At 42.1% G+C, this 23,495-nt stretch overlaps 1 protein-coding gene across 1 annotated transcript in view; it reads right to left on the bottom strand.

Moving 5' to 3' along the window:
* Positions 1-23,495, bottom strand: part of rasgrf2b (Ras protein-specific guanine nucleotide-releasing factor 2b) — a 156,269-nt gene that overhangs the window by 37,063 nt on the left and 95,711 nt on the right. The window contains exons 15-17 of the mRNA XM_020475983.2: positions 20,484-20,732; positions 17,468-17,952; positions 5,844-5,969 (exon numbers count right to left, since the gene is read on the bottom strand). Coding sequence (XP_020331572.2) covers positions 5,844-5,969; positions 17,468-17,952; positions 20,484-20,732 — 860 coding nt within the window. The remainder of the gene's footprint in view (positions 1-5,843; positions 5,970-17,467; positions 17,953-20,483; positions 20,733-23,495) is intronic.

Here is a 23,495-nt window from a genome sequence, read left to right as displayed (position 1 = left end):
AGTTCCTCTGTGGAGATGGGAGAACCTTCCAGAAGGACAACCATCTCTGCAACACTCCAACAATCAGGCCTTTATGGTAGAGTGGCCAGACGGAAGCCACTCCTCAGTAAAAGGCACATGACAGCGCGCTTGGAGTTTGCCAAAAGGCACCCAAATGACTCTTAGACCATGAGAAACAAGATTCTCTGGTCTGATGAAACCAAGATTGAACTCTCTGGCCTTAATGCCAAGCGTCACGTCTGGAAAAAAACAGGCACTTCTCATCACCTGGCCAATACCATCTCTACGGTGAAACATGGTGGTGGCAACATCATGCTGCGCAGATGGTTTTCAGCGACAGGGACTGGAAGACTAGTCAGGATCAAGGGAAAGATAAACGGAGCAAAGTACAAAGATAATCTCGATGAAAACCTGCTCAAGAGCGCTCAGGAAGTAGAAAATGGCGCCGACAGAGAGGGCTGCCTTGCATCTAGTCCTTAGGAAACTTTGCAGTATTTTGTTTTTAAATGTATTATTTCTTACATTGTTATCCCAGAAAATCTTCAGGGTTATTACATACAGCCGGGAAAAACTATTATATATGAGAGCGGTGTCAACCTACCAACACTACGACCAGGAATACGACTTTCCCGAAGAGGGAAGACATCAGGGATTGTAACATACTCTGTTTCACGGAAACATATTTATCTCGGGATATGCTGTCGGAATCGATACAGCCTCCTGGATTCTTTGTACGCCGCACCGACAGGAATAAACTTCTCTCCGTGAAGAAGAAGGGCGAATGGTGTATGTTTCATGATTAACGACTCATGGTGTAAATGTAGCAACATACAGGAACTCAAGTCCTTTCGTTCACCTGACCTATAATTCCTCACAATCAAATGCCGACCAAGAGAATTCTCCTCGATTATTGTCACAGCCGTGTATATCCCCCCTCAAGCTGATACCACGACGGCCCTCAAGGAACTTCACTGGACTTTATGAAAACTGGAAACCATATATCCTGAGGCTGCATTTATAGTTGCTGGGGATTTTAACAAAGCAAATTTGAGAACAAGGCTACCTAAATTCTACCAGCATATTGACTGAGGTAGTCGCGCTGGCAAAATTATGGATCACTGCTACTCTAACTTCTGTGATGCATATAAGGCCCTCCCCCCACCCTGCCTTGGGGCAAATCTGACCACGATTCCATTTTGCTCCTCCCTTCCTATAGGCAGAAACTCAAACAGGATGTACCCGTGCTAAGAACTATTCAATGCTGGTCTGACCAATCGGATTCCACTCTTCAAGATTGTTTTGATCACACAGACTGGTATATGTTCTGGGTAGCCTCAGAGAATAATATTGATGTACACGCTGATTCGGTGAGTGAGTTTATACGGAAGTGCATGGGAGATATTGTACCCACTGTGACTATTAAAACCTAACCTTAACCAGAAACCGTGGATAGATGGCAGCATTCGCGCAAAAGTTACGTGACTGGGAATATGGCTGAATAGATACAGTGTACTTCTTCTCTCCACAAGGCAATCAAACAAGCGAAATGTCAGTATAGAGACAAAGTGGAGACTCAATTCAACAGCTCAGACATGAGACATATGTGGCATGGTATACAGACAATCACGGACTACAAAAAGAAAACCAGTCACGTCACGGACACTGGCGTTCTGCTTCCAGACAAAATAAACACCTTCTTTGCCCGCTTTGAGGATAATACAGTGCCACCGACATGGCCACTACCAAGGACTGTGGGCTCTCCTTCTCCATGGCTGTCATGAGTAAGACATTTAAACGTGTTAACCCTCGCAAGGCTGCAGGCCCAGACGGCATCCCTAGCCGCATCCTCAGAACATGCGCAGACCAGCTGGCTGGTGTATTTACGGACATATTCAATCTCTTCCTATGCTTCAAGATAGCCACCATTGTTCCTGTACCCAAGAAGGCAAAGGTGACTGAACTAAATGACTATCGCCTCGTAGCACTCACTTCTGTAATCATGAAGTGCTTTGAGAGGCTAGTCAAGGATCATATCAAAGGATCATATCACCTCCACCTTACCTGTCACCCTACAGTTGTGGGCAAAAGTTTTGAGAATGACACAAATATCAATTTTCACAAAGTCTGCTGCCTCAGTTTGTATGACGGCAATTTGCATATACTCCAGAATGTTATTGTCACGTTCTGACCTTTATTTCCTTTGTTTTCTATTTATTTAGTATGGTCAGGGCGTGAGTTGGGTGGGCAGTCTATGTTTGTTTTTCTATGATTTGGGTATTTCTATGTTTCGGCCTAGTATGGTTCTCAATCAGAGGCAGGTGTCATTAGTTGTCTCTGATTGAGAATCATACTTAGGTAGCCTGGGTTGCACTGTTTGTTTGTGGGTGATTGTCTATGTTGATGGCTTGTTTCAGAGCAGCTCGCATTAGCTTCACGGTTGTTACTTTGTTTACTGTTTTTGTACAGTGTTTCAGTGTTCCGATCCTTCTCGCCTCTCCTCTTCGAATGAAGAGGAGGACGACCGTGACAGTTATGAAGAGTGATCAGATGAATTGCAAATAATTGCAAAGTCCCTCTTTGCCATGCAAATGAACTGAATCCCCCAAAATAATTTCCACTGAATTTCAGCCCTGCCACAAAAGGACCAGCTGACATGTCAGTGATTCTCTCGTTAACACAGGTGTGAGTGTTGACGAGGACAAGGCTGGAGATCACTATCATGCTGATTGAGTTCGAATAACAGACTGGAAGCTTCAAAAGGAGGGTGGTGCTTGGAATCATTGTTCTTCCTCTGTCAATCATGGTTGCCTGCAAGGAAACACGTGCCGTCATCATTGCTTTGCACAAAAAGAGCTTCAAAGGCAAGGATATTGCAAATCAACCATTTATCGGATCATCAAGAACTTCAAGGAGAGCAGTTCAATTGTTGTGAAGAAGGCTTCAGGGCGCCCAAGGACGTCAAGCAAGTGCCAGGACTGTCTCCTAAAGTTAATTCAGCTGGGAGATTGGGGCACCACCAGTACAGAGCTTGCTCAGGAATGGCAGCAGGCAGGTGTGAGAGCATCTGCACGCACAGTGAGGCGAAGACTTTTGAAGGATGGCCTGGTGTCAAGAAGGGCAGCAAAGAAGCAACTTCTCTTCAGGAAAAACATAATTGACAGACTGATATTCTGCAAAAGGTACAAGGATTGGACTGCTGAGGGCTGGGGTAAAGTCATTGTCTCTGATGAATCCCCTTTCCGATTGTTTGGGGCATCCGGAAAAAAGCTTGTCCGGAGAAGACAAGGTGAGCGCTACCATCTTTCTACTTTGCACATTCTTCCATTGCAAATCTACCATTCCGGTGTTTTACTTGCTATATTGTATTTACTTTGCCACCATGGCCTTTTTTTGCCTTTACCTTCCTTATATCTCACCTCATTTGCTCACATCGTATATAGACTTGTTTATACTGTATTATTGACTGTATGTTTGTTTTACTCCATGTGTAAATCTGTGTCGTTGTATGTGTCGAACTGCTTTGCTTCATCTTGGCCAGGTCGCAATTGTAAATGAGAACTTGTTCTCAACTTGCGTACCTGGTTAAATAAAGGTGAAATAAATAAAAATAAAAATGCCAACAGTAAAGAATCCTGAGACCATTCATGTGTGGGGTTGCTTCCTAGCCAAGGGAGTGGGCTCACTCACAATTTTGCCTAAGAACACAGCCTGATTAAAGAATGGTACCAACACATCCTCAGAGAGCAACTTCTCCCAACCCTCCAGGAACAGTTTGGTGACAAAAATGCCTTTCCCAGCATGGTGGAGCACCTTTTGGAGGATAACTAAGTGGCTCGGGGAACAAAGCATCGATATTTTGGGTCCATGGCCAGGAAACTCCACAGACCTTAATCCCATCCCACAAACAACAAACTCCAATCATTGATTATGCAAGAATGGGTTGCCATCAGTTGTGGCCCAGAAGTTAATTGACAGCATGCCAGGGCAGATTGCAGAGGTCTTGAAAAAGAAGGGTCCACACTGGAAATATTGACTCTTTGCATCAACTTCATGTAATTGTCAATAAAAGCCTTTGACACTTATGAAATGCTTGTAATTATACTTCAGTATTCCATAGTAACATCTGACAAAATATCTAAAGACACTGAAGCAGCAAACTTTGTGGGAATTAATATTTGTGTAATTCTCAAAACTGTAGACCCACTTCAATTTGCTTACAGCCCCAATAGGTCCACAGATGAAGCAATCGCCATAACACTGCTCTATCCCACCTGGACAAAAGGAACACCTACCTGAGAATGCTATTCATTGACTATAGTTCAGCATTCAACACGATAGTGCCCTCAAAGCTCATCACTAAGCTAAGGACCCTGGGACTAAACACCTCCCTCTACAACTTGATCCTGGACTTCCTGATGGGCCGCCCCCAGGTGGTAAGAGTAGGTCAACACATCTGCCACGCTGATCCTCAACACAGGGGCCCCTCAGGGTTGCGTGCTCAGTCCCCTCCTGTACTCCCTCTTCACCTATAACTACATGGCCAGGCACGACTCCAACACCATCATTAAGTTTGCCGATGACAAAGCAGTGGTAGGCCTGATCACCGACAACGATGAGACAGCCTATAGGGAGGAGGTCAGAGACCTAGCCGTGTGGTGCCAGGACACTAAGCTCTCCCTCAATGCGATCAAGAGAAAGGAGATGATTGTGGACTACAGGAAAAGAGGGCCGAGCACGCCCCCATTCTCATCAACAGGGCTGTAGTGGAGCAGGTTGAGAGCTTCAAGTTCCTTGGTGTCCACATCACCAACAAACTATCATGGTCCAAACACACCGGTACCGGAGAGCCAAGTCTAGGTCCTAAAGGCTTCTTATCAGCTTCTACCCCTAAGCCATAAGACTTCTGAAAAGTTAATCAAATGGCTATCCCCTCCCTTTACGTTGCTGTTATTCTCTGGTTATTATCTATGCATAGTCACTTTAGCTCTACCTACATATTATCTCAATTACCTCGACTAACCTGTGTCCCCCACACATTGACTCTGTACCGGTACCCCCTGTATATAGCCCCGCTAATGTTATTTTACTGCTGCTCTTGTAAAGCCCTTAACCAACAATGCAGTTCTAAGAAAAATACGTGTTAAGAAATAGATAAGTAAAACACTTAAATAAAAAAACAAATGGTTAAAGAGCAGCAGTAAAATAACATTAAGCATTTCACTCTCTACAATTGTATTGAATACTGTTGTATTCGGCGCATGTGACAAAGACAAATCGATTTGATACTCATCTGTACAAAATATAAATCGGTTTGAATTTATTATGTACACAAATGGACATCCAGGAGAATTGGGCGGCAGGTAGCCTAGTGGTTAGAGTGTTGGGCCTGTAACCAAAGTTTGGTGGATAAAATCCCCAAGCTGACAAGGTAAAAATCTGTCGTTCTGCCCCTGAACAAGGCAGTTAACCCACTGTTCCTAGGCCATTATTGTAAATAATAATTTGTTCCTAACTGATTTGCCTAGTTAAATAAAGGTTAAATATAGAATGTTCAAAAAAGTATTGTGTAGATCAAATATGACTGTCATATAGATTGGAATAGTATAGGAGATTGTGTTTGCTATTTATTATATTTCTATCTTCAACATACAGTTCCAGATACAGCCCTGCCATTAGTTGAAGGCAGCAAATCCAATAGTTTTCGAAAAGTAATCACTTTCTGAGATCTGTATTCAAATAGTTAACTATTTATCCCCCCCAAATAAATAGTTACTTTCCACGAAGCACAGTTTAAACCGTAGTTGTGTCAGGTCTGACACACAAACATACGCTCACACATTTACCTCCAGGTTGCCTGTAGCGGAAGTGTCGTGGGGTGGAGGGGGAGCGGCAGGGAGAGACTTCTCCTGATTCGCTGTTCTGAGGCGACTCAGGGATGAACTTGTCCATTGAGACAGACTCCAAGACAGCTAAGCAGAAAATGACACACTATTGTCAATCACACAATGGCAACAACAACGGCGTCATGTAAACAGTGAGTCAGCATGCTTGGCTGGTCTAGCGGTAATGCTGCAGCCTCCAGCACACACGTCTACAGTAGGTAGACGTGTATAGGTTCAAATCTGGCATAAGGCCCTTTGTCACAATCTCTATCGTTCCTCACTGTCATCCTCTATCTCTATCAGTTAAATCAAATCAGAAAATACCTTAAAAAACAGAAAAGTGAATCCTTCACTCACACACACACACTCTCTCACAAAGATAAATACTCGGGGTACACGGGGAAAATGTAGGGGGGCCCTCAACAGCATTTTGACACCGAATCAAGAAGTCTTCCCTGTAACTGTCTTCATAAACTCAGAGGATACAGAGCCACTTTAGATGAATATCCTGCACTGTGTGTGTGTGTGTGTGGCATGCGTGTGTGCGCAGTGTCCGCCCAGCCAATAAGCAATATGCTTAGGAGTGTGAAAATGATTGACACGTCTAAAGATTTGTATAAATAAAGTAGTCAAATGTTTTGTATTTGATCCCATATTCCTGGCACGCATTGACGACATCAAGCTTGTGACTCTAAAATCTTGTTGGATGCATTTGCAGTAAGTTTTGGTTGTGTTTCAGATTACTTCCTTATTTTATATTTTTTTGCCCAATAGAAATGTATGGTAATTAATGTATTGTGTCATTTTGGAGTCAATTTGATTATAAATAAGAACATGAGAGAAAAGGGAATCCTGCAATGCTGCTATCGCTAGTATCACCGTGTAAGCTTTACGTATCGAGGGTACTAGGAGCTACAGCAGGACGTGGTAATTAACCTCTCCAGAAAAGAACTCAATGACGCTCAAGTCTCAGTCTTATCTAAGGGCCTCTGTACAGACAAACCATTTGATACGAAAGATTAATTCGCAATATTGAACTTAGATGTGTTTTCCCAAAATACTGCTTCTAACCTAGAGACCCAACAAATAACTATTACTCATTTTATTCCCAAAAGTAAATTATGTCCAATGGTTAACAACTCCTCAGTTAATAGCTATTGTAGGTTAGTCATACAAGAAGTTGTGCCTGTATATACGAGAAAAACAAACCATATTCAGAAAACCTCACCAGGACAGAAGAAACAGGCACTCAATGAACAAATGAAAGACTTTGTTAATCAAACCTGCAGACAAGGGGGGTGCTGTGGTCATTTTAGACTATGAAAAATACAAAAAATGTATTGAACTTGATGCAGCTTATTAAGAAAAGATCATTCATCTTCATGAATCAATTTTAAATTTGACCAAACGGCTTGAACTGAATAAGGATTCCATTAGACTATCGGCATCTTCAAATGCTTCCTGTCAAAACATCCAAGAGGATCATAATGGGACCTTCCTGGACTACGATACATTTCCACCACTGCACCCCTCTACTAGCTAGAACCAGAAAATGGCTGCTCGTCGTTTGACTCCAGGTGAGCGTAAATGGATGCGTCGGAACCAGAAAGAAGGAGAAGAATCGTTCTCGGCACACCTGCCTTCTTCCCCGTGTCCGGACATAAAACTTTCAAATCGCTTTGAGCCCCTGTTCCAGCTGTCTTCTGCCGGGGACTTGGGTGTTCCCTCCATGGCTGTGGATGTCCCTCCAGCTACCTCTCCCTGTCCTAGTCAATCAATCTCCAGGGCACAGCCTTGACCACCCAGCCCCCCTCCGCTGGGCCGTGGTCTCTGGATCAGAGCTCTGTCCGTTTGGCTGTTGTAGCCTGCACGCAGCCTACGTCTCAGCAGCCCTCTACTCAGGTGAGTTCTGTGGCTCTGGCCTCACAATCAGCTTCGAGACACAGCAGAGGCAGGATCATTCTGGCTATTGTGATAGGGAGTTCGATGGTGAGGTATATATTTGTACCAGGGGCAAAGACTTTGTGTCTTCCCAGGGCAAACGTTCAGGATATCACCACGTTGCTTCCTGAGGCTGTGTGTCAGTCAACGGGGGCTGATACTGTCATGGTTCACTTGGGGTCGAATAACATTATGAAGGGCAGCTCAGAACAGCTGAAGATGGATTTTAAAGAACTGATTGGGTCTCTACCTGACACCAACGAATGCCACATAATATCTGGCCCTCTGCCATAAATCATGACATTGAATGGTTCAGCAGACTTTTAGCTCTCCGTAACTGTCTACAAGACTATTGCAGCTCTGTGGTTTTAACATTTATTAACAATTCAAAAATGTATGTTCTTGGATCCTTTCACAGCATTATAAGGCTGTGTTGAGACAATGATTTGTCAATGACTCAAGCCCAGCTCATTTAATCCCTACCATTGTGTCGCTGAGTTGTCATAATGCTTCAGCAAATGTACATTATACCAGGGGCATTGAAAGACACAATGTAAGTAACCTATTGTATGTCAATCTCACTATCCTGCCTCTGCTGATCCTACAGCTATTGTATGTGGTAATCATGTGGTAATGCCTATTAACCAGATAAATACTGTTAGGACTGAGGTGGTGTGCACAAGCAGTAAGTCCACTGTGTGCAGCTCACCCTGCACTAACATAAATAACCCAAGCATGTCTACCTCTGCTAAGCTTCCCAGTAATGCAAGAACAACATTCAAAGACCTCAGAAAAGTGTAAAAAAAATAGCCCACATTAACATATGTAGCTTAAGAAACAAGGTTCATGAAATCAATAATTTGCTAGTAACAGGTGACATTCATATTCTGACAATCTCTAACTCACTTAGATAATTCATTTGATGATACAGTGGTAGAAATACATGGTTATAAGATCTACAGAAAATACAGAAATGCCAAAGGTGGAGTTGTGGCTGTTTATATTCAGAACCACATTCCTTTAAAGCTTACAGACGATCTTCTGTTAAATACTGTTGAAGTAATATGGCTACAGGTTCATCTGCCTCACTTAAAGCCCATTCTTGTCACAGTTTCTGTTTTATTTTGAGTGTGTTTCCATAGGTTACCACTGGTTACCACTGGAGGGCACCCTTACCTTGTTTATATCGTTATCCTGATTCTTTCTTATTGGTTTCACCTATGTGAAATATAGAATATGTTTCAAAACAATTCTACATGCTACCACGATTATGGATAATCCTGAATAAATTGTGAATTATGAATAATTAAAAAGTTAGAGGGTCAAAGATCATACCCCCAAGACATGCTCTCTAACCATTACCAATAACAAGGGAGATTAGTATGAGGTATAATCTTTGACTCTCTGTAACATTCTCAATCACTTGTTAATCAAAACCTCTTTCTGCCTCCCGGGTGGCGCAGTGGTTTAAGGGCGCTGTACTGCAGCGCCAGCTGTGCCACCAGAGACTCTGAGTTTGTGTCCAGGCTCTGTCGTAACCGGACGCGACCGGGAGGTCCGTGGGGCGACGCACAATTGGCCTAGCGTCATCCGGGTTAGGGAGGGTTTGGCCGGTAGGGATATCCTTGTCTCATTGTGCACCAGCAACTACTGTGGCGGGCCGGGCGCAGTGCGCGCTAACCAAGGTTGCCAGGTGAACGATGTTTCCTCCGACACATTGGTGCGGCTGGCGCCGTGTTAAGAAGCAGTGCGGCTTGGTTGGGTTGTGTATCGGAAGACGCATGACGTTCAACCTTCGTCTCTCCCGAGCCCGTTACAGGAGTTGTAGCGATGAGAAAAGATAGTAGCTACTAAAAACAATTGGATACCACGAAATTGGGGAGAAAAAGGGGTCAAATTCTAAAAAAGAAAAACCTCTTTCTCTGAGCAATTATATAAAAATACTATACTTTTTTTGGAGCATACAATATAGATCAGTATTTGAATTATTTATTTTATACAGTCATTATCACTGATCTTTATCAAGGGTGTCAATAATTGCGGACGCGGTAGCGTCCCACCCCGCCAACAGCCAGTGAAAGTGTATGTCGCCAAATTCAAAACAACAAAAATCTCATAATTAATATTCCTCAAGCATACAAGTATTTTACACAATTTTAAAGATAAAATTCTTGTTAATCCAGCCACAGTGTCTGATTTCAAAAAGGATTTACAGCGAAAGCACACCAAACGATTATGTTAGGTCACCACCAAGTCACAGAAAAACACAGCCATTTTTCCTGCTAAAATAGAGGAGTCACAAAAAGCACAAATAGAGATAAAATTATTCACTAACCTTTGATGATCTTCATCCGATGACACTCATAGGACTTCATGTTACACAATACATGTTTGTTTTGTTCGATAAAGTGCATATTTATAACCAAAAATCTCATTTTACATTGGCGTGTTATGTTCAGCAGTAGTGCAGTGATTTTGTAGAGAGCCACATCAATTTAAAGAAATACTCAAAATAAACATTGATAAGAGATACAACTATTATACATGGAACTTTAGATAAACTTCTCCTTAATGCAACCGCTGTGTCAGATTTCAAAAAAACTTTACGGAAAAAGCATACCATGCAATAATCTGAGTACGGCGCTCAGAGCCCAAACAAGCCAAAAAGATATCCGCCATGTTGTGGAGTCAACATTAGTCAGAAATAGCATTATAAATATTCACTTACCTTTGATGATCTTCATCAGAATGCACTCCCAGGAATCCCAGTTCCACAAAAAATGTTTGATTTGTTCGATAAAGTTCATGTGCGAACGAACACCTCCTTTGGTTAGCGCATTTGGTAAATAAATCCAAACTCACGACTCGCGTGCAAGTACAGCGGAAAGGTCGGACGAAAAGTCCAAAAAGTTCCGTTACAGTCCGTAGAAACATGTCAAACGAAGTATAGAACCAATCTTTAAGATGTTTTTATCATAAATCTTCAATAATGTTCCAACCGGAGAATTCCTTTGTCTGTTGAAAAGCAACGGAACGCGAGGTAACTTTCACATGAACGCACGTCACAAGCCCATGGCACTCTGCCAGACACCTGGCTCAATACCCTCTCATTCAGCCCCCCTTCACAGTAGAAGCCTGAAACAACATTCTAAAGACTGTTGACATCTAGTGGAAGCCGTAGGAAGTGCAAAATGACCCCATGTTGGAATGGCAATGAGTTGAGGAACTACAAACCTCAGATTTCCCACTTCCTGGTTGGATTCTTCTCAGGTTTTCGCCTGCCATATGAGTTCTGTTATACTCACAGACATCATTCAAACAGTTTCAGAGTGTTTTCTATCCAAATATACTAATTATATGCATATTCGGGCTTTTATGGCTGAGTAGCAGGCAGTTTACTCTGGGCACCTTATTCATCCAAGCTACTCAATCACCAGTCACCAAGAAGTTAACCAGGTAGGCCAGTTGAGAAGAAGTTCTCATTTGCAACTGTGGAACACCATCCTAACCGTGAAGCACGGGGTGGCAACATCATGTTGTGGGGGTGCTTTGCTGCAGGAGGGACTGGTGCACTTCACAAAATAGATGGCGTCATGAGGGAGGAAAATTATGTGGATATATTGAAGCAACATCTTAAGACATAAGTCAGGAAGTTGTGGCAAAATGGCTTAAGGACAACAAAGTCAAGGTATTGGAGTGGCCATCACAAAGCTCTGACCTCAGTCCTATAGAAAAATGGTGGGCAGAACTGAAAGAACGTGTACGAGCAAGGTAGGCCTACCATCCTGACTCAGTTACACCAGCTCTGTCAAGAGGAATGGGCCAAAATTCACCCAACTTATTGTGGAAAGCTTGTAGAAGGCTACCTGAAACTTTTAACCCAAGTTAAACAATTTAAAGGCAATGCTACCAAATACTAATTGAGTGTATGTAAACTTCTGACCCACTGGGAATGTGATGAAAGAAATAAAAGCTGACGTAAATAATTCTCTCTACTATTATTCTGAGATTTCACATTCTTACAATAAAGTGGTGATCCTAACTGACCTAAGACTGGGAATTTTTACTAGGATTAAATGTCAGAAATTGCGAAAAACTTGTGGAAAAGTTCAAATGTATTTGACTAAGGTGTACGTAAACCTCCGACTCTACATGTAGAGATGAAAAAAAACATGGTTAGATATACATGTTTAGATATGTTGTAGGACTCTAACCTCCAGAGGGACTTGAAAATGAGCCGGAGCTGAGAGGATCACTAAAACTAAAGGTATTTTGGTTTCAGTGCATTTTCTTAGATTTTTTAAATATATACTATTAATGTGTAGGCATACTGTGTAATAAAATCGATAATTGTGTACTAAAATGTGAATGTGCTCTTGAAGAGCATATGACCATGCCGATAACCATCCGTGGAGATTTTTTGGCCACACTGTTTGATCTAGACATTTACACAGATCGGTCTCATCCAGGAGACCTCTTCCGGAATACAGCCTTCTGGGCTCCGGGGAATGTTTATCCCTCTGGGATAAAACACAAAGCTCCTCGCTTCTAGCAGGCCGTGAGGATGTCTATCCAGTAGCAACCTCTCACCACCTCCAAACCTCCCGTGGCTGCCCTCCTGGCAGCTTTATGGGCCCCATATGGCTGATGAGCAATTGTCCCCTTGATTACTCACCAGTCTCAATCAGCCTTAATTAGTCTTGGCCAGAGGACCCAACGAGACCTGGCACGTCCATCAGAGGGAGCCAACACCGTGTGATGTAGACTCTGTCTGTCACCAGGCCTCAATGAGTCTCTCCCGGTGACTTGTCCGCAGTGCATCCAGATGCCCAGATATTTATAAGCAGGGACATGATTAATGGGGGCACCACCCAATGGCTATATGCATAAATCATCAGATACATTTTTACCTGAATTGGAAAATAACATCCCTGCATAAAGTATCAATTTCACTTCAACAAAGGCTTTCTGCAAGGAACTGAAGGCAGACTGGAGCTCCAAAAGATCCTGGCCAACCGTGGGGGCAATAGCATACACAACTGTTTGCAGAAAGCCTTTGTTAAACTGAAATTGGTACGTAATACAGGTCAAAACAAGTATATGTTATTTAAAAAAATAATAATTTGAAATGGATGGTGCCCACATTGATCGTGTCCCCTCTGGGCATCTGGATTGAAGAATAGCTATCTCTTAAAAAGCATATTGATAAGTTAGTTAAGAAGTTGAGAATAAAAATGGTCTTCTTTAGAAATAGGTCATGCCTCTTCGCTAAATAGCAAAAAGCAGATCATTCAGTCAACATTCCTGCCGGTTCTAGACTATCTACACTGAGTGTACAGAACATTAGGAGCACCTTCATAATATTTAGTTGCACCGCCTTTTTCCCTCAGAACAGCCTCAATTCATCGGGGCATGTACTACAAGTTGTCGACAGCGTTCCACAGGGATGCAGGCCCATGTTGACTCCAATACTTCCCACAATTGTGCCAAGTTGCCTGGATGTCCTTTGGGTGGTGGACCATTCTTGATACACACCGGAAACCATTGAGCATGAAAACCCCAGTAGTGTTGCAGTTCATGACACACTCAAATATATGTGCCTGGCACCTACTACCATACCCCATTCAAAGGCAATTCAATGTTTTGTCTTGCCCATTCATCCTCTGAATGGCACACATACACAATCCATGTCTCAATTGTGTCAAGGCTTAAAAATCCTTCTTTAACCTGTCTCATCCCCTTCATCTACACTGATTGAAGTTGATTTAAGGATTTAATAGGTGATATCAATAAGGGATTTGTATTTATTAGGGATCCCCATTAGCTGCTCTTCTTGGGGTCCAAACACATTAAAGCACTTACATTGCATATAAAACAAAAGATAAAACAGTACATCATATAACACTATTAAACCACTACACATCTACAATACAAAATGTACAATAAAATATGTATAATACCACCATTCAACAATTTTACAATGCATGCGTATGTCTGTACCGGTGTGTGTGTCTTCACAGTCCTCGCTGTTCCATAAGGTGTATTTTAACCTGTTTTTATATCTGATTCAACTGCTTGCATCAGTTAACTGATGTGAAGTAGAGTTCCATGTAGTCATGGCACTATGCAGTACTGTGCGCCTCCCGTAGTCTGTTCTGGACTTGGGGACTGTGACGAGACCTCTGGTGGTATGTCTTGTGGGGTATTCATGCGTGTCCGAGCTGTGTCCCAAAGGTTTAACTTCTTCGATATAGGGGGCGCTCTTTTAATTTTTGGATGAAAAACGTTCCCGTTTTAAACCAGATATTTTGTCACGGAAAGATGCTCGACTATGCATATAATTGACAGCTTTGGAAAGAAACCACTCTGACGTTTCCAAAACTGCAAAGATATTGTCTGTGAGTGCCACAGAACTGATGTTAGTGGTTGGTGGCCTATAGCAGCTTCCCACAGGAATGGGCTTTATGTGAGGCAGATGAACCTGCAGCCATATTACTTCAACAGTATTTAACATTAGATCGTCTCTAAGCTTTACAGGAATGTGGTTCTGAATATAGACCGCAGCACTGGCATTTCTGTCTTTTTGGGTAGATGTCATAGCCATATATTGCTACCACTGTATCATTACAGGAATTATCTAAGTGAGTTTCAGAGATAGTCAGAATATGAATGTCACCTGTTGCAAGAAAGTTATTGACTTCATGAATCTTGTTTCTTAGGCTACATATGTTAATATGGGCTATTTTTAGCACTTTTCTGGGTTGCTTGATTGTTTTTAATGCTTAACTTGGGAGCTTATCAGCTCAAGTTATTTACATTGGAGCTGATAGTGCATGGTCAGTCATTCCTGTAGAGTATCTTCTGTTTCCAGAAGGTGTCAAAGTTATCTATAAAATGGATTCCAACAGAGCTACAGCAATCTTTTAGCCAGATGTGTAATGCCAGTAGCCTGCTGAATCTTTCACACCTACTGCCCAACAACGGTACCGGACCAGAAATGATTGGCCGCTTTTTGGAATCTTTCAATGCTAGAATCAGTTCTTTAAAATCAATTTTCAAAAGTTCCTAGCCCTCCTGATGTCATTTGACCCCACATGGACAATGACAGCGTCACCTCCCAAGCAGCTGTCGCAGAATGGTCGGAAGCAGCCTTGTGATGTCCTGTACTTGTGCTCCTGGGTAGAACTGGGAACCAATATTTTTCTCACCATAGTGCTGCTGATGTTGAAAGCAGGTGAAAGCTGGGGAGGTACGGATGTTCTTTCGCCTATAGTGGTTTAAAAGACCCCTTGAGGACCGAAGTGTGGTGTGGCCCGATGGACCAGAGCCGGCTGTAGTATATGTGGTAGAGACGCCCTGGGCTGGAGACAGGGTAGAGGATGAGGGAGCAGGAATCTCCGGAAGCAGGTGGGCGAAACTGTTGGTCAGCAGGATGGGATTCCCAAAATCCATTTCAGCTCCATTCACCAAAGACCTCTGCCTTGGGATCATAGCTTTCACCTGGATTCACTTGGTTGGTCTATGTCATGTTTTGTACACTCAGTGTATATGAATGCACCTGCCACTACACTAAATTGGATGCAGTTTATCACAACGCATTATGCTTTATTACAGGCAAAATGTTCAGTACACATCACTGCATTCTGTATCAGAAAGTAGGATGGCCCTCTCTGAAGTCTTGTACAGTAAATAAATTGCTCAATAAATTGACAATAAATTGCTCTCTTTTTGTTTATAAAGCTCTCTTGCAAACTTCCGCCGTACCTTACTTCATTGTTAAAAATGTGTGAAATTATATTTTATATTAATACAATTGCTTAGAGAAAGAGATTGTTTAAAAAGTATTATACTTTTTTTAAATTCACACCCTAAAGATTCTTATAAATAAAGTAGTGAAATGTTCAATATTTGGTCCCATATTCCTAGCATGCAATTACTGCATCAAATTTGTGACCACAAACTTGTTGGATTAATTTGCAGAAATTGTATGTTGTCATTTTGGAGTCATTTGTATTATTCGCAAATAAGAATATAATATGTTACGGGTATAAGAGTCTAGTTACATTTTCAGATATATGTTTCGAATTTAGTCAGAGAGTTCATTTTATTGCAAGGTAAGGCATACTGTTAGCTAGCATTAGCTTGCTGGCTTACATTACATGTATGATCTGTGTAGTAATATTATTCTAATCAGAAAACCATTTGCATTGCTAGTTATAGCCTAATGTTATAGCTAACATTGAACGTAGTTTGTTAGCTTTAGCTACCTGCAGATTCATACTACATCTGTTTGTATTGGTAGTAGTATGAGTTGGGATTATTATTTAACCTTTATTTAACTAGGCAAGTCAGTCATGAACAAATTCTTATTTACAATGACAGCCTACCGGGGAACAGTGGGTTAACTGCCTTGTTCGGGGGCTGAACGACAGAACCTTTTCAGCTCCGAGATTCGATCCAGCAACCTTTCGTACCCCACTGCTTCTGTTTTACCGTTTAGAAATTGTATTTATTTAACCAGGTTAGTCTCGTTGAGATAAAAACTAATGTTTTTCAAATGAGACCTGGAAAGCCATTTTATGTATCTAGTTCACCGATGTGAAGAAGTCAGAATTATTTAGACAAATTCACAAAAAGTGTATCAAAGTAGTCAAAAGTGTAGTATTTCTACAAACTCGGATGCTTTTGCAGTTTGTTTTGGGGTTATGTTTTGCCCAATAGTAACTGAATCTTAAATCTTAAATCTAAAATGCTGGAGTATAGAGCCAAATTAGCTTCACTGTCCAAACACATGGAGTAAATACATGTATTTATTTTAAGAACTCAGTCAGGGTGTCAATTCACTGTTGAGAGTTAAAATAGTATAATACACAAGGCGGTTTTCCTCTTCTCACAGTGCCTTCAGAAATAATTCACACACCTTGACTTTTTCCACATTTTGTTGTATTATAGCCTACATTTTAAACTGACTAAATAAAGATTTTTGGGGTCATTGGGCTAGATATAATACTCCACGATGTCAAAGTGGAATTATTTTTCTACATTTTTTTACAAATCAAAATGAAAACCAGAAATGTCTTGAGACATTCAACCCCTTCGTTACATAATATGTTGCATGGAGTCACTCTTTGTACAATAATAGTGTTTAACGTGATTTGTGAATGACTCCCTCATCTCTGCACCCCACACATACAGATAATTGTAAGGTCCCTCAGTCGAGCAGTGAACTTCAAACACAGATTCCACCACAAAGACCAGGGAGGTTTCCAAGGCCTCGCAAAAAAAGAAGCCCAGTTCTGGGCATGAAACAGCCAGGGGGAAAGGTCATAAAACACTCACTCTCTCTCGCTTTCTCCCATACACACACAGTAAAGAATGTAAAGTGAGAACACTTCCTCTGAATGCTTTCTACTCACACCCCAATTCTAATGACTGTGTATCCTGTGCAGCGATAAACACCCTAGCAGCCTGCCTCTCTTCTCTCTAAAGGCCTTGTCAAAGAACATTAGAATCAGAGCTGCTGTTAAAACTCAGAAATAAACTGCCTAAATGCCTGTGATGCTCAGAAGGCAGCTCAGTAAGGGAATCCAGGTAGTGTGTGTGTGCGCATCTGTGCTGCATGTGTGTGTTTAGATAGGCCTTACCTCTGCGGATGCTGCGTCTCATTTTTCCACAGAAGGCGTCAACACGAGGCAGCTCCTGCCCTTCTGTAGTGGGGGAGGGACTCTGTTCGGGGTAGGACAGAGGTAGACAGGGGGGGAGGGGGGCCTGGTCTTGGGGGGTGTTGTTGCCACCTGGAGGGGGCGAGGAGGAGGTGGGAGGGGGGGAAGTGGTAGTGGGGGTCTGGGGGGAGGGGGTGTGGAATGTAGGGGTTTGGGCTGAGGATGGACTACTGACAGCAGACTGAGAGAAGGAGGAGGGGATAGAGTTAATATTAGTAAGGTCCAGCCCCCCCACCCTGGCACTGATGGGGGAATGCAGAGAGAGTTTGCGTGTGCGGACAGGAGAGGAGGTGCGGGAGGAGATGGAGAGAGGACCGGAGAACTTGCGGCAGAGACGGGGGGACTTGTCATTGATGTGATCACCACTTCGGTTGTTCTGGTTGGTGGCAAAGAACAATTCCAAAGACCTGAGAGAGAGCGAGAGAGAGCGAGAGAGGGAAAAAAAATCTGTCAAATTTGCATTGAGTCATGAATTTGAGTGTTTTGAGACAGGAGATGCTATCATCATCATGCCAGAAAACTGTGAACAGAACCATCAGCACTACAGAAATATCTATAACTCAGCCTGAGTGGAAAATAGGTTACATGAAAGACCATGCAAAGAAGTTGAAGAAAGGAGTGAGAGTGGTGCTGAGCGATTAGAGCTTTTTGAGGTTGGTTCGGATTCGGGTCGATTATAAACAATAATCAAGATTTTCGAAACATTAAATGCACTATGCATTATGTGGGTTGAATGCTGTAACCAAACAGAATAAAACAATAATTAAAAGTCCCATGATGATACTGACTGCTCATGACTGCTTATCATTAACCATCAGTTATTCACATTACTTCAATAAAATATTTCAGTTGTTGTGTATATTACATTTGTTTTATTTGATGACTTTAATTTCACCCCAAGTCATCATCTCATCCCTATAGAGCTGCTATCTATGCTGTCTGACAAAACCATTATTTCAGTAGTTCTTTAAAGTAAATAAGGCATACCAATATGACTGCTGAATACCAATACCTCAAGAAGCAACTGCTCTCTATGTATCCCCTCTTGATCGCACATTCTTCTGTCTCTTATGTAGCAGGCGTAAGAATAAACATTATTATGGACTATGGTTATTTGTAGTTAATTATCACATTTTCATCACTAAACTATGTAGAACATTGGCCTGTTGGAAACTACAACTCCCCACATCAGTACATCGCACAGTTCGTGCATGATCTGATTTATCTGTAGAGAAACTACAGTGTGCGCATTCAGCTCAGAGAGAGAAAAACAATTAAATGGGATTAAAATAATTCAACCAATGTCAGTCAATAAGTTGTTTTAAAAACCAAAAATTAACCGACATTTCTGTTAATCGCTCAGCACTAAGTGACACACAGACAGAGAGGGAAAGAGCCCAGTGGTCTTCCACAGTAGTCAGAAGGGAGAATATGCAGACGGAAGATGCTAGAGGGAGGGAGAAAGAAAACTAAGGACAGAGACATTGAGCAAAGGACAGGGAAAGGGAGCGGAGTAAAGAGCAAAATAGCCTTGAAGTCTCCTCTAAAAGAAAAGGTGCAGTGAAAAGATACAAAAGTAAGGAAAGATGAGAAAGAGCGAGAGAGAGGGGAGAGGAGGAGAGAACACAAGAGAGAGGTACTTGGACAAGTCCAGGGACAGAAAGAGAAAGAGCAAGGGATAAAGCAGAGGGGGAGGGAGAGAGAGAGGCAGATTGTGTTACTTGGACTGATCCAGGGCTATCTTCCTGATCTTCAGGCTGTAGTCAGGACAGATGGACGTGATGGACAGGCGGTCAAATGAGTGGTACTGTACCCTGTGGAGGGGGGATGGAGAGGAAAGGGATATAACGGATGGAGGGGTGAGAGAAGGGGATGGGCAAGGGGTGATGGGGTGAGGATGAGAGAGGAGGGGATGGAGTGAGAAGAGGGGATGGGTGAGGGGGGATGAAGGTGATGGGAAAGGTGGAGGATGGAGGAGTGAAGGTCAGGACAACATATACGTTTATTTATATATAACTGACAATGATCACAGGACATTAAAGCCGTTTCATGTTGAACCTATGTGTGAATTCATTATGCTCCAGGGTGAAGACTCCCCTAGGTCAGTGGAGGCTGCTGAGGGGAGGACGGCTCATAATAAGGGCTGGAACGAAGCAAATGGAATGGAATCAAACAAATGAAAACCATGTGTTTGATACCATTCCACTGATTCCGCTCCAGCCATTACCACGAGCCTGTCCTCCCTAATTAAGGTGCCACCAACCTCATGTGCCTTAGGTACAGATCTAGGATCGTCTTACCCTCCCCCAATTCTAACCTTAACAATTAGTGGGGAAAATGCCAAACTGACGAGATCAATGTCTAGGAGCAAATACACCCTGTCATATACTGTAGGTGTGTGGGTCTCTGCTGTTGTTTCTGGTCTATGTTCTCTGGTAATGAGGTCATCCAGGAGTTGGCCTACACACACCTGCGCTGGACACAGGAAAAAGATAGGAAAAGAGGCACAGACTTTCCAGTTGAGAGGATCATTAGGTCTGGGCAGGAAAATGCATACACACAAAACACTGTCTTGGCAAATGTTTTGGCAAAATGAAACATTTTTCAAGCATCTGTTTTGCTAGCAGTAAAATTGTTGTGTTTCGTTCAATTAGCCCCTGGGCCACAAGTGGTCCTACACCACTCACCCTCCATTCTGGGGCTGAAACAGCCAGGTTCAAAGGTCACAAAACTCACTCACTCTCTCTCTCTCTCTCTCTCTCTCTCTCTCTCACAACACACACACAAAACACCAATAAAACTGGATAGAGAGAATAACAGGAGATATAATGAGGTGAGAGGTTTAGAGAAAACTCAACCCTCTGTAACATGAAAATGTATGTGTGTGCGCTTTTCTGTGAATGTGTGCATGTCATGCATGTTCTCTCTCGTGTATTACCTGACAGGTATAGAGGTGAAAGGTTTCTTGTAGATGTCAGCCAGTTTATCCATGACCACGGCAGCAGTAGTGAAGATACGGTAGGTGTGGAGGAAGGTGTTGAGGAAGTCGATGGAGAGGAAGCGCAAGTCCGTCAGCCTTTCCAGCAGCCGCTCCACGCTGGCGTAGCGAATCTGTGGGACCTTGCAGGAGTTGAGTGTCTTGCTGAAGCAAATGTCAACATCATCTTTATGGAGGCGCATATCAGATCTGATGGACGGACACACACACACACACACACACACAATCACTGGTGATCTAATCATAGGATTGCTAGGATTTACTCACACAGAAGTTTTAAGTATGGATAAACACTTAAAGTTGCAGTAAGTCATGTCAGAATCTAGCAGATTAATTACTTACCGACAACCGCTGCAAATGCCAATAAAACTACATCACGTTTTCAAATTCACTTTCCTTGCTTTGTCTAACACTATAAATCAATCGATCAAAGGAGTTTTGTGGGTCAGAGTGCAGGATTTATTTAGTTTCATAGCACAAATATTTGTTTGCACATATCACAATGTTACAAACACTTAGTAAACTTCTGAAAAAAATGTGTGTTTGACCAGATACAAGTTATTTCACAGTAAACAAATTGACAACAGACTTTCAGCACGCATATTTGTGAGGACACTCAAAAAGCACGGAACACACAAATGACTGATTGACTGAGAGAAATTTATTCTGGGGGCTGTCTTGTTAGACTTCAGTGAAGCTTTTAATATTATAGATCATAGTCTTTTTAGAAAAACGTATGTGTTATGGCTTTACACCCCCTGCTATAATGTGGATAAAGAGCTACTTGTCTAACAGAACACAGAGGGTGTTTTTTAATGGAAGCCTCTCAAATATTATGCAGGTAGAAGCAGGAATTCCCCAGGGTAGCTGTTTAGGCACCTTGCTTTTTTCAATCTTTACTAATGAGATGCCACTGGCTTTGAGTCGTGTGATCAGGTGCCACAAAGGGGGATAATGGGAAATTGCAGTTGGCTCAGAACAGGGCGGCATGACTGGCCCTTAAAAGTACACCGAGAGCTAACATTAATGACATGCATGTCAATCTCTCATGGCTCAAAGTGGAAGAGAGATTGACTTCCTCATTACTTGATTTGGTAAGAGATTGATAAACTGAAGGTACTGAGCTGTCTGTTTAAAATACTAGCACACAGCTTGGACAACTATGCATACCCCACAAGACATGTCACCAGAGTTCTCTACACAGTCCCCAAGTCCAGAACAGACCATGGGAGGTGCAAAGTACTACATAGAGCCATGACTAAATGAAACTCTATTCCACATCAGGTTACTGATGCAAGCAGTAGAATCAGATTAAAAAAGCAGATAAAAATAGACTTTATGGAACAGCGGGGACTGTGAAGTAACACACAGACAGACAGACACATGCATACACACACACACGTGGATTTTTCATTGTAGATATGTCGTTGTGGAGTATGGGCCTGAGGTCACACACTTAGTGTGTTGTGAATTCTGTACTGAATGTATTGTAATGTTTTAAAAATTGTATAACTGCCTTAAAACTTCTCTAGGATAGGGGGCAGCATTCGGAATTTTGGATGAAAAGCGTGATCAAATTAAACTGCCTTGCTACTCATGCGCAGAAGATAAGATATGCATATTATTAGTATATTTGGATAGAAAACACTCTGAAGTTTCTAAAACTGTTTGAATCATGTATGTGACTATAACAGAACTTATTTGGCAGGTCGAAACACCGAGGACAAACCATTCAGATTTTATTTTTGCGGTCACTCTTCAATAGGGCTTTCATTGGGAATTCAGATTGCAGTTCATATTGCTTCCACTGGATGTCAAAAGTCTTTAGAAATTGGTTGAGGTTTTTCCTTTGAGAAATGAAGAAGTAACACTGTTCAGAATGAGGCTGAAGGGAAGTGTACTCTTTGTTAGAGGCGCGTGACCTGAAAGGAATCCACTTATCATAAATGTTGGTACATTTGTGGACAAAAGTCCAAAGAAAATAGCCAAGAAATCTGCATAAAAAAATTAACACCACCACCAACTAAGGAGGTTCAGTCAAAAAAGCAGTGGCTTTTACAATAGCTGTGTTAAATACGGCAGTGTTCCTCACACCTGGGCCTGGAGGAAGTGCAGGCTCCTGTTTCAGCCAAGAAGTAACAAACCTGATAAACTATTCATAAATACTTTGAGTGGTATATTCAGGTATGTTAGCTCTGGGTTAGAACTAAGCCATACACACTGGAGCAAAAGCAGGTGTGACAGACACAGACATGTGTTAAAGTATACAGTTTAAGTCGGAAGTTTGCAAACACTTAGGTTGGAGTCATTAAAACTCGTTTTTCAACCACTCCACACATTTCTTGTTAACAAACTAGAGTTTTGGCAAGTCGGTTAGGACATCTTACTTTGTGCATGAAAAGTCATTTTTCCAACAATTGATTACAGACAGATTATTTCACTCTATCACAATTCCAGTGGGTCAGAAGTTTTACATACACTAAGTTGACTGTGTCTTTAAACAGCTTGGAAAATTCCAGAAAATTATGTCATGGCTTTAGAAGCTTCTGATAGGCTAATTGACATCATTTGAGTCAATTGGATGTGTACCTGTGGATGTATTTCAAGACCTACCTTCAAACCCAATGCCTCTTTGCTTGACATCATGGGAAAAACAAAAGAAATCAGCCAAGATCTCAGAAAAAAATTGTGGACCTCCACAAGTCTGGTTCATCCTTGGGAGCAATTTCCAAACACCTGAAGGTACCACGTTCATCTGTACAAACAATAGTACGCAAGTATAAACACCATGGGACCACGCAGATGTCATACCGCTCAGGAAGGAGACGTGCTCTGTCTCCTAGAGATGAACGTACTTTGGTGCGAAAAGTGCAAATCAATCCCAGAACAACAGCAAAGGACCTTGTGAAGATGCTGGAGGAAACAGGTACAAACATATCTATATCCACAGTA

This window comes from Oncorhynchus kisutch, linkage group LG3 (genome assembly GCF_002021735.2).
Source record: "Oncorhynchus kisutch isolate 150728-3 linkage group LG3, Okis_V2, whole genome shotgun sequence".
In the NCBI taxonomy this organism is placed as follows: Eukaryota; Metazoa; Chordata; class Actinopteri; order Salmoniformes; family Salmonidae; genus Oncorhynchus; species Oncorhynchus kisutch.
The sequence above is the reverse complement of the archived record's forward strand: the minus strand, read 5'-3'. Positions and strand labels throughout refer to the sequence as shown.